General features: G+C 40.2%; 1 protein-coding gene across 2 annotated transcripts in view; it reads right to left on the reverse strand.

The window, feature by feature from the left end:
- Positions 1–12101, reverse strand: part of NELL1 (neural EGFL like 1) — an 858172-nt gene that overhangs the window by 65583 nt on the left and 780488 nt on the right. Inside the window, exon 16 of one of the 2 annotated variants that reach the window (XM_057553939.1) lies at positions 8615–8755. The exons of the other annotated variant lie outside the window; for it this stretch is intronic. Within the exon in view, the coding sequence (XP_057409922.1) occupies positions 8615–8755 (141 nt within the window). The remainder of the gene's footprint in view (positions 1–8614; positions 8756–12101) is intronic. 2 annotated transcript variants of the gene reach the window in all.

Here is a 12101-nt window from a genome sequence, read left to right on the forward strand (position 1 = left end):
AATAAGTATAACATGGCAATCCTTGTGAAGAGTTGTTTCTTAATAGTTTTCTAGTTTTCCTCCTCTTCATTATCACCCAGGTGATCTTCACTTGGATTAGAACTGAGGTCCCTGGCTCTCCATGCACTGTGCATTGCTTCAAGGCATGGCTCCAAGTTGTTTTATCTGTTCCATGGCTGGTCACAGCTTCCATTAGGAAGGTGTTTGTCCCTGAAAAGATACTAATCAGGGCCAGGGGTGGCTTAGAGGATAGACCCTATCGTTAGTTTGAGGTCTGTTAGAATAATTCCCTGAGATGTCTTGTTTCAGCTCCAGAGCTGAAGTGGATAATATCACATAGGCCTGTTGTGTCAGCCCAGATAGGCAGAGGGTGATCAATGGACTTTGCGTTCACGCCTGAGTTTAGTGCGATGAATGCTATTCTGACATCATTTTGTGAAATTATATTTTTGAAATGTTTATCACCAACACTGAGGAGGAACATTTGCCTTCCTCGAGAAGTCCCCAATTTAACTTACAGTTAAACAGCTCCAGGCTTATATATGCATGGCTGGATTTGAAGGGGAGCAGGAAACTTGCAGAGGGTCTGATGGGACACATTTCTCATCTGATTTAACATTTGCAACTGTGTGTTAATATCCACTGTAAGGCCCTTTCTGGGGGACCCAGAATATCCCCTCTATTAGATGTTGGAAACTGTTCTTATCCTCTCCATCCTGTGACCTGACTATACTAATCCTATTCCATATCCATTCCATACCCAGGTGGTGTCTGTCCCTGGTCTCTCTGTCCATTTGAAGGTGGCAATTTTGTGCCAAGCAACTGACCTCCTCTGAGTCCCCAGACCACAGCCCCACATACTTCACACCACTGCTAGTTAGATGCATAAAGCTATTTAAACAGCGACATGGCCAGGTGGTGTCTGCCTTTGGGAAGTCTCTTAAATGGTAGATAATTCATTACTTGGATGAAAACCAAACCTAAAGTTCTTTGGCAACAAATATCAATTTTGAAGTTAATGAGAGATCATTAAATATTATCAAGGAAGGTTAGGGCAGGAGCTGTTTCAATGAAAATACTTTATGCATGGGTGGGTTTTATTGTTTGGCAAAGAGAAAATCCAATGAGTGTTCCGAGATTGGTGTGTATGCCACTGTCTCTGAAACTTTCTTAGCTTGAAATACTCTGGTCCACAAAGATGCTTTCACCACCCTGGCATGTCTCTGCTCTGGAACAGAGAAAAAGCACATTTGAGCCTTTTTGCTTAAAGACTTTTTATGCGAACTCCTTTCAGATTAGACCAGTTCATATAATCATGCTTTCCTTTTTGCTCTGCCTGTCAGGATATTCGTAAACATCTTTGTTAACTCTCATGGTTAGTATATTTTCTGTATTTTTCAAATATTTTTATTTTAATAACCCTACTGAATGTGTGTTCTTTGTATATACTAATTACTTTCAAGCGGCGGGGGATAAATGAATGAATGAAAGAACAAATATAATTAGTTAAAAATCTACTTACCACTGTTTCTCATACCCTTTATTCCCCACCCCTTCCTTTCCTTTTCTACTCTGGATTCATATCATGAAAAATGTAGGGAAGGTAATCGCATCAGTGGATAGCCAGGTGATACTATTGTTAAGGCTAAGATGCTATCAGATTACCTGTCAAGAACCTGCCACCTTGACATCCTGCCCCTGGTCTAGCAGGAGGGCCCGAAGACACAGCCCTTGAGTCCCTCGGATACAGCAATTCCCCGATGCTCTTGATTCAGACAGAATATAGCAGCTCTGTCTGGGTCTCAGTTATACTCCCTCATTCGCTCTTTGCCTTGTGTCTCACTGACCTCTAGCTGCTCTGCTTGGCAGCTCCTCTGCCTGTGGCTCATCGCAGGTCTCCTCCTTTCCACACAGCTCTGCAGTGTTAACATACTAAAAGCAGAAAGAAGATTTGGGATCAAAGGCACCTGGATTACAGCCTCTGTGTGCCACTTACTGGCTGTGGCATTTGGGACAAGTTATCTTAATCCCTGGGACCTTATTTCCCTCATCTTTAAAGTGGTGACAGTAAAAGGGCTTCCCTCCTAAGACAGTTGTGAGAACTAAATTATGTAATGCATGAAGTTCCCTGGCACATGGTGTAGGTGCTCAGTTCATGATAATAGCTCCCATTTATCGAGCACTTAAAAACACAAGTGCTGAATGTTTTTTTCCTATGTTAGCTTATTTAATCCTCACAATTACTCCACAGCAATTTATGAGGTCGGCACTTCTGTAAATTGCTCAGTGCCTGGCAGAAAGTAAGCTCTCAATAAATGTTGGCTCTTATTAGTATCACTGTTGCTGTCTTCATTTGACAGATGAGAGATTTAGGCGAAGGGGAGTTAAATGTTGACTGTTATCATCTACTACTTGCTAGGATATTGGCATATAGGAACACTTATATTATAAAAAATTCCACCAGGAAATATTATTTTAATCATTGTACGCTGAGGAAACTAAGGTTTAGAGAGAGAGGTTAAATAGTTTGCCAAATGTGACTCAGCTAGAAAGCGGTCCAGCTGGGATTTGAATCCCAACAATCCTATAAGTATATACTGGAAACCTGCCTCTCCTGTATCACACTGTTATGGGCTAAGGTTTCAGAACCCTCCACCCCCCGCAGTGAGGTTTGTCACAGGGAGCATGTCCAGCTTCTAGCCCTTTTTTTAAATCTCCACTCCTATGAGAACTAGACACTGGGCAATGACAGCAGAACCCAAATCATTCTTAGACCATTTCGATCAGCCCTGATGCTTCAATCAATAAAAAGTGAAATCTCCTTCCCAAGAGATTCCAGTGGAACATTCTCTGGTTGTTTTATGTTGCTCTGCAAGTTCACGTCAGCTGCAGCAGCTGCTCTGACAAGTAAATCCTCACTGGGCTGTTTACAGTGACCAGAAAACAGATTCCAGAGTCTGGGAACCTGCCTCACACAACCAAGTCCCTTTAGAGGAGGCAATAATGGGAGGCCAAGAGGTGCTGCGTCCCATTGGAAGAGCTATATGTTATCCCCGAGTCCGTCATCAACAAAATGGATTTTACCAGGATTTGAAAATTTTGTTTGATAACAATAATGACAAAATTGCATGAACAGTACAATTTAATTCAATACAAATCTATAGAAGATACAAAAAGACCTCAGCTGTACTGCAGGCTATAAAGAAGGGATGACAACAAACTTAATCTGATAAATTCCATACAACACGTGCAAACACATGGCTATGAGAACATAGAAGAGGTAGGCCTTTTTTTTTTATTATTAGAGAAATATGACAGTGGTTCTCTATGTTAATTGACTATTCTTTCTAATCACTTGCAGACCTTAAAAAAATGACCTCAATCTATCCCATAACAGACCAACTGAATCAGATTCTCCCAGTGTGTGATGCCCCATTTTAAGTATTTTTAAAAAGCTACTCACGTGAATCTACTGTGAAACACATTTGAGAATCACTAGTTTAGGGTGTAAAACTTCATCAGGATTTTGACAAGTGGAAATGGGGATAGAGGGGTGGTCAGGGAAAAGCATACAAGCAAAGGAGTAAAGAGTGCAGGGTTTGGGAAGGGTGGAAGAAATATTTGCGGAGGCCCGAGGATTCATGTGGGAGATGAGAGGGAGCAGAGGAAAATAAAGATTCAAAGGCAGAAGCAAGATCACGGAGGCAAACTGACATCCAAGGGAATTTGAATCTCATTTTCAAAATATGTAAAATCCTGCTCTCTAGACATGGCATTGTTGATTATACACTAGTTTTCATTTCTAAATGACCCAGATAACTGTGCCCAGATAAAAAGGAACTGCTCACAGCTTCTATGTGATAACCGAGAGTCACTGAACTCCCACCACTGCATCCAAACACAAAGTACACCGGACCCCACAGTAATAAGGCATCCCTGTCATCTTCGTCTACAAATTCCAGCTAGCAAACCTGTGTGTGCCCATCTCTCCCGGACTTATAAACATATACAAGCAAATGGGAGAGAAAGAGGGAGATAGAGGAGACTCTGATAAGCTTCTCAAGAAGGGCGATTCCGTCTGTCTCTACAATACCTAGACTAGTCATTTCTTCAATTATATGATCTACTTTAGCAGAAAGAGGCAACAGTAAATCTTGCAAGGGTGCTGTTCTTTATGATGTTAGTAACGTTCGACGTTTCCAGTAGCTGATGAAGTCAGTAGAGCAGGTGTTAACCTCATCTAACAAAAAATGGCATGGAGTGGCAGGTGACTGTTGCCCTGAAAGCCTATAATTGCCATATTTTAGATTCCAACATATGCCATCCCTGCTATTGCCTGGGGAAAAAGCATAGCTGAGTGCATGTTGCTAAAACACTTAAAAGAGTTTTTTAAACGATTGTTTTAGATGCTGCTATTTCTTTTAAATGTAAGCATTAGTAGCTGATGTTATTTAGGGCTTATTTTATGTGCTAATGTTCAGTGCCATTAAGATAGGTTATTATGATTCAAAATATTTCAAGTTATAAATCCTTCAAGAACAGAGATCTTATCTTCTTTATACTCATATTCCCAGAAGACTTAACCCAGTACTGGTGTAATGGTTGTTCTTAATAAATATTATGTTTCTGAAACGAAAGACTCACATGATTTTGTGATATTTAACACCTTATGTTACTCACTGCAATCTACACAACTAGTTGTGTCAAACCAAATACAAAATAAATTTGACCTATTACAGTTTTATCTATTCTTTCAATCATTTGACATATATGCATTGAATGCCTAATTTGTGCCTACATTGTGTATACATGATGAACTGTGTGTACAGTGGTGAAACACAGACAAGGTCTCTGCCCTCAGAGAATCTGTACATTTGTGGCAGGAGACAATTACACATATGTATATACACAATAAATTTGTAAACCAAAAAAATGCTATAAAAGATATAAAAGAGAGATATAATGAAGCAACTACCCCAGATAAAATAGTCAGGGAGAGTCTCCTCAAACAAGTGGCATTCGAGCTAAGAATTAAATGAAAAAATAAGTCTATAAATAACAAACTCACTCTGGAGAGGGTGTGGAGAAAAAGGAACCCTCCTACACTGTTGGTGGGAATGTAAATTGGTGCAGACACTGTGGAAACAGTATGGAGGTTTCTTAAAAAACTAAAAGTAGAGTTACCATATGATCCAGCAATCCCACTCCTGGGTATATATCTGGAAAAATGAAAACTCTAATTCAAAAAGATACATGCACCCCAACGTTCGTAGCAGCACTATTTGCAATAGCCAAGACATGGAAGCAACGCAAGTGCCCATCAACAAATGATTGGCTTAAGAAGATGTGGTGTGTGTATATATATATATATATATATATATATACACACACACACACACACACATACACACACACATATATACACACAGAGTGGAATATTACTCAGCCATGAAAAGAAGGAAATGTTGACATTTGCAGCAACATGAATACACATAGAGAATATTATACTAAGTGAAATAAGAGAAAGACAAACACTATGTGATATCACTTATATGTGGAATCTAAAAAATAATACAAATGAGTCTATATACAAAACAGAAATAGACTCCCAGACATAGAAAACAAACTTATGGTTACCAAAGAGAAAGGAAGGGAGGGAGGGACAAATAGGAGTATGGGATTAACAGATACAAACTACTATACATAAAATAGATAACAAGGATTTGCTGTATAGCACAGGGAACTATACCCAATATCTTGTAATAACCTTTAATGGAATATAATCTGCAAAGAAAAAGAAAACAAATCACTATGCTGTACACATGAAACTAACACAGTATTGTAAATCAACTATACTTCCAAAAAAAAAAAAAAAAAGACAACCATGCAAGGAAACAGGTGTTGAGTGTTCCAGACGGAGAGAACAGCAAAGGCAAAGGCCCTGAAACTGGGTGAGTTCACTGTCAGGTTCAAGGCATGAAAAGATCAGAAAGGCTAACATATATAAGAGATAAGCCCAATAAGTGGGCAGGGACAATGTCACCTAAAGCCTGGAGGAAGACCATGCAAAGAAGTTAGAAATTTATTTACATCCAATGGAAAGGCGTTAGAAGGATGTAACAAGAAAGTGACATGATCAGATTTATACATCTATTACACCAAGAAATATTCTGAACCAACAGTGCTCTCAACTACCAAAAATAACCTAAATGATGGTCAGATTTCTGTTCTTAGTAAGACCCATATACAAAGCTATTTTTAAAGGGGAGGAAATGAAAGCGAATTCAGAAAATATGTTACTACTAAAAACAACCCTAGTTCCTTGCCAAGGAATCCAGTTCACCGACATTTTCCTGGGCAGAGCAGGAAGCAGTTCAAGGATGAAGAAAGTGCATCCCTGGGGGGGGGGGGGGGCAGAGCTTTGTTCCCCAGGCACGTCACTCAGCATGGCAGAGAGAAATCAGCAGGTGAGGTGACCATGACATCTGTCATTCTAACAGGGACATTTATGACAGTGACAGGGCACGATTGATAATTACATCAGAACAATAGGTATAAAGTGGGACTGTCCCCAGCATCTGGGACATAGAGTCACCCTTGACCTAGGCTTGAGTCTCGACTTGTACCAAACAAACTACGTGGCTGGAAGCAAGGTGTCACCCTTTCTGAGATTGCATTTCTTTACTGGACACATGAACTGTGGTTGCATCTTCTCATTTACTGCACACCAACTACCAACGGGTCTCGCTGGAGAAACAGAAGAATAAACCTCATTTCATGTTCACAGACTAGTCCAAGAGCAAATAAACTGAATGGTAGTGCAACAAGTGAAGCTACAGAAACATATGCCGAGGTAAAAGCTCTAGAGCTAGAGAGGAGAGGAGTGATGACTCCTATGAAGACATCAAAGAATGCTTCATGGGGTCCCAGTGAAACATGAGCTGAAGTTAGGAAAATGAACAAAAATTCACATGTGAATCAGCATGATCAAGGAGAAGAGCTCCTTGACTCAGAGCTCTGTTCCATTCCAGTCAGAGGGGTCGGCCCGTGCAAAGGCACAGAAGTGTGCGACACCATGGCAGGTCCAGGCAGTTATCAAATTGGATCAACTAAGTCATGTTTAAGGTCCTTTATGCACAAAAAAGCTAAGAGTCACCTATTTATTGATGTTAAGTACTGTTTTTAAAAATGAAATTTTTATCTTTAGCGCCAAAATGTAATATCGCATATGTCAATATTCTATATTTCTATCCAACAACAGCCATTTGATCTATCCCTATTCACATAACATCTATTTACTCTGAGTTGTACACATACAGAAGTTCCTGGCCATGTGTAAAGGAAGTACATGAAGACCCAGGATAGATGCAAACCTCTCCCTGAGGTTGCAAATCATCGTTTTAACAATAAAAGAAACACGGATAGACGTGGGGTAGAGGGCTGAATATGCAGGAACATGAACATTTCCATTTTATAGATCAGACAACTGAGGTAGAGTTTAGATAAGACCTTGCAACCTACTTAGCAATGGCAGAGCTGGAATTTGACTTCAGGGAGTCTGGCTCAAGGGTCTATGCCTCTAACAACTACACTGCGTGCCTCTCAGCAGTAATGCTGACATTGCAATGGACCATTCATGCCATGTGCCTATTGTTCCCCAGTTCATCTTTGCTTCAGAGCAATCTTAGGGGAAGAGTTGTAAAAAACACTGACTGGTTCTCAGGAGCAACCTTTAGAAAAAATAAGATAGATATGCAGAGAGCAAAGTCAAATTTCCATTTTCTAATTCAGCATTCTGAACTTTGAGAACCCATGGTCAGAATGCTTGCCCTCTGGGTCTGTCCAAATCAGCATTAAGAATTCAGCTGAGTCCACATGGCATGAAATAACTGGATTGGCCAAGGTTCTCATGGAAACGATTACATTTTTGATCAGTTGTTTGGATTTCATGAAAGGTATAAGGTCTTGAAGGGGAAGAACTCCATCTGTTAACTTCCTCTGTTCAGCAGTTAACAGAACTGCAAGCAGAAAAGTGATTCAAGGAGACCTTGCAAAGATGATAGCAGTGGTAATAGCAACAATAATAAGGTTAATTTGACTCTATCATATTTGTGCATCAATCCAAAGCTTATAATCTTTAAATATTATGGTATCCCATTTAAATCTAATAATATATGTGCATTATTATCCACATTTTTATGTATTCACAGGAGAAGGCTCAGAGAGGTACAGTGACGTTTGTAGTACAAGAGCTGAGATTTAAACTAAACTTTCTAAGTCCCGCAATATTTCCTCTTCTCCCACAGCTGTATCTTAAACTGTGAAAAATTCCAGCAAGTCATCATGGTTTCCTTCAGAAAGAACTAAAAGCCACAGCCTACAGACCCAGGCTTTGTCCTCTGACTGCCCCAGTTTCTGTATAATAGTTCTAAAACCCTGCACTGCCTAATCCCTGGCCTGATCCCTGAATTGTAGAGGGAGGAAATTTGAAAACTGATGAGTTTAACCAGTGAGGGGTCATATCTTAACACTGGGAGCTGAACAGACTACCAAAGCAGGCTGCTCCTCCTGCAAAGGTCCAGATGGATGGAGGGCATGGCTGAAAGCTGCTTACCAATACAGGACTCCCCGGACAGTGAGTAGGTCCCATCGTCATGGAAACCGCTTCTGCACTCACAGTGGTACCACCCTGGCAGGTTAACGCAGCGGGAATGGTTGTGGCACTCAATGATCCCCTCTGTACATTCATCAATATCTGCCTCAGAGAAAAACACAAGCCCACCAGGACATTAATTTCTTTTGACACTAACCTTTCAATAAACACCTAAAACATGCTCATGTCAACATATCAATTAAAACTGGTTAGTCACCTAAAATAAAGTTACAGGAAAAACTGTATCCCATCTTTTTTTTCTAGAATCCAAATAAACAAACAGAAAGCTTCATTTTTTGGATGCTTTCTCATAAATTGAACAATGAATGAGAACTGATGGTCATGAAGACATTCCTAACGGCACATGCTGTGTTAGTTTCTGAATCACCAGAAACTAAATCGAGGATGTTTGGCACAGTTTTGTTATTCAGAGTATATGACTCTTCTCTGATTCAGTGATTTCAGTACAGTAATCCCAGATATTAATTGGTATTCTTTGAAAATATCTGTGAACAAATAAGTTCAGGAAACTCTAGGTTAAATAGTGTTACACAAATGTTTTATAGATTTCAGTCTCAGAGACTTATCATATTTATATGCCCTGCAAAACTTAGGAGAATCATAATATACACTGTTTCCCAAATTTATTTGGCTGAGGAATGCTTTGTATTTGGATAATATCTTGTGAAACTAAGTTTTGGGGGAGCACAGTTTGAGAACCACTGTTCTAATTCTTTCTAAAACTGCTGATTCACTTAAGGACTTGATTTGTGATAGTCAATCAGAGCTCCTCATTCTTCAATCATGCCTGATGAAAAGAAGTTTTCCGGGCTGTATTTGCTCTATCAGCAAATGCCTGGATCACGCACAGATCCTCTAGCCCAAAGGCTTGCCTCTGAGCTGAAGGAAAGTGACACCACTGCAGAAAGATGATCTGTCAATCGTCATGCCAGGCTTGGCTCATCTCACAGAATCTCTCCAGGTAATTATTTCTTGGAATACAGCCATTGCTGGCTGGGAATCCCCCCCCCTAGTCCTCCTAGAAACACCTGATCTACAGCAGTCTTATACAAATAGAAATTTAATTAATACTAAGATATAACACATAATGGATAGAACGCACTTTGGAGTCCTGTTCAGCAGTGCCCTGCTGTAGGCATCAGCTACCAGTGTATCTATTATACTGAAAAGTCCTGAGTTGTGCACAAGGCTGTGAATGTAGTTTGAAACCTGCCAGTCTCATCTCATAGCATTCCAGCCAAGTAAAGAGAGGAAAGGTGCAGCTCTTTATTCTGGGCAACTCCATCCTGGCCTTTTTCTGCCAACTGCCATCTTCATCCTTTATGGCTGTGTCATTAAGTTCATGCAGTCCTTTGACATACAGACATACATCCCTCAGGTTTCTAAATGCAATCAGGCCGCAGGACCTAGTGCTTCTATAGCACCTTCAGCTATAGCAGTCAGGTTGTGTGTGCATTTATTATAAATCTCCAAACAATAAAATTTCAACAACTATGTTTTCATTTCTGAAATTTTACAGGTGTGTGGTTCAGTGGGACACACCTTGAATCACTAAAATGTTCATAAATTGAAACAGAGAAGTGACTTGAGGCCATGTCTCACAGAGGGGAAGGACCGGGCCCTAAGTTATGAAGTCAGTTTGGTTATTTCTAAATACAGTTCACCAAGAGGAACAGACATAACTAGAAGACTGATTTTCAGAGATAACTTCTCTATGAGAGGCTGAAAGATAACTCTCTGTAACAAAGCAGCAACAAATTTTGCCTCAGACATTTATTTCCAAAGCTTCCAGAAAGTCTGTCATGATCGCCACAGACCCTGTGATTTCTAGACTAATGACAATATTTAGGTAACAACCATCTAGCCACAGTTAGTGTGTCAGGAAACCAGGACATACAAAAGCAAAACTTCTCAAATAACCAAAGAAAGCATGTGTCCTGGTTGGTCTCATTGTCACCTGCTGCCTCTTTCACTCTCAAAACCAACTCAGTTTGGAGGATAAATTATCTGAACATCTTACAAATAATTCCTCCTGCTCTCAATTCTACAGGAAATTTCTAGGAGGGGCAGGAGTACTGAATGATGTGCAAATATTTCTTTTCGATTCACAGATAGTTTTATTCCCCAAAATGAAATAAGAGAAACTAGTAAAAGCTTCCACGATCCAGCAGGATATAAGTTATCTGTGTAGCATGGGAGACTCTTATAGGGAGTGAATACAACCAGTCAAGTTATACATCTGCAATTACCCCAGAGACACTGGGGTACTCCTGGCTTATACTGAAAATTAGAAAAGTAGTGGAGATGTTCCTTGCCTGGGAGCTGCACTGCACATAGCAGATTCCGGGGCTTCACTGGGAATAAGCAGGGCTCATCGCACACTAGCACCTGCAAACAAGGCTGCGCATTTCTATTTCATGGGCCAGGTCTATAACTGAAGCCAACAGTTTCATTTCATATGAAACCAGGCTGTACTTGAGAGGTGCTTATATTTTCGTCGTGTTCATAAAACTGGCTATTTCTTCTGTATAGTCGCAGTAGTATTAAAAGCAACAACCACAAACCCAAATACAGAAAACACTTGGAGGCTTTTCAGTGATACTTTGGGGACTTTAAAAACTGTTAAATGGCTTGTGGCTGCCTTTGTCCTAAGAGATTTGTTTCTCCCAGTCAGCACTTGCTACGGGCAAACAAACAAGACAGATGCTCCGGGACTGGGGTCTCTGTGAGTTCACCGTGGAATCCGGCCCCCTGTCTCAAGGAATTCTGATAAATCACAGTGAGCCTGGATGCATCACACGGTGTCAGACATTGCAAAGGAAACAGACAAATAAAAAAATCATTTTTCCTTCCTATAACAAATCCCAGGATTTTGTTTAAATCTCAGTTTAATCCAGCACAGACCTGAAAATGTAGCAAAGGAAACAAGAGATGTTGGAGGATTCTTGAGAGTGGAACCTATAGTATTCACTTTTGTATCCAAGTGTCTGCTACATGATGAATCACATTATAGCCCAGGTCAAACAGCTAACATATGGTGAAACCAGGTTCAGAATGAGCTAGAACCCGTACTTGTCACTCTTCTATCACATCATGTCATTGATGAATGGAGAAAGGAAGATTTACACCAAGATAATGTATTTATTCAATTCTCTAAATATTGGCTGAGTTGAAAATACATGTCAAGGATGATATTTGTATTGTGGCAGTTGCAAAACAGATGCAAAAGTGAAGAAGATGTGATTCCTGAAACGCAGGAGCTCTTGATCAAGAGGAAGAGGTATATAACACCCACTCATCCTTCAAACCCTAACTGATATCGCCTTCTCCAACTCCTCCAGACATACAGGTCCTCCCTCCCTAATGCCTCACTATGTACACACACATCTATTTAAGCACAGCAGTATTTCCCTTTTGTGTCCATCCC

The sequence above is a fragment of the Balaenoptera acutorostrata genome, chromosome 9 (genome assembly GCF_949987535.1).
Source record: "Balaenoptera acutorostrata chromosome 9, mBalAcu1.1, whole genome shotgun sequence".
Classification (NCBI taxonomy): domain Eukaryota; kingdom Metazoa; phylum Chordata; class Mammalia; order Artiodactyla; family Balaenopteridae; genus Balaenoptera; species Balaenoptera acutorostrata.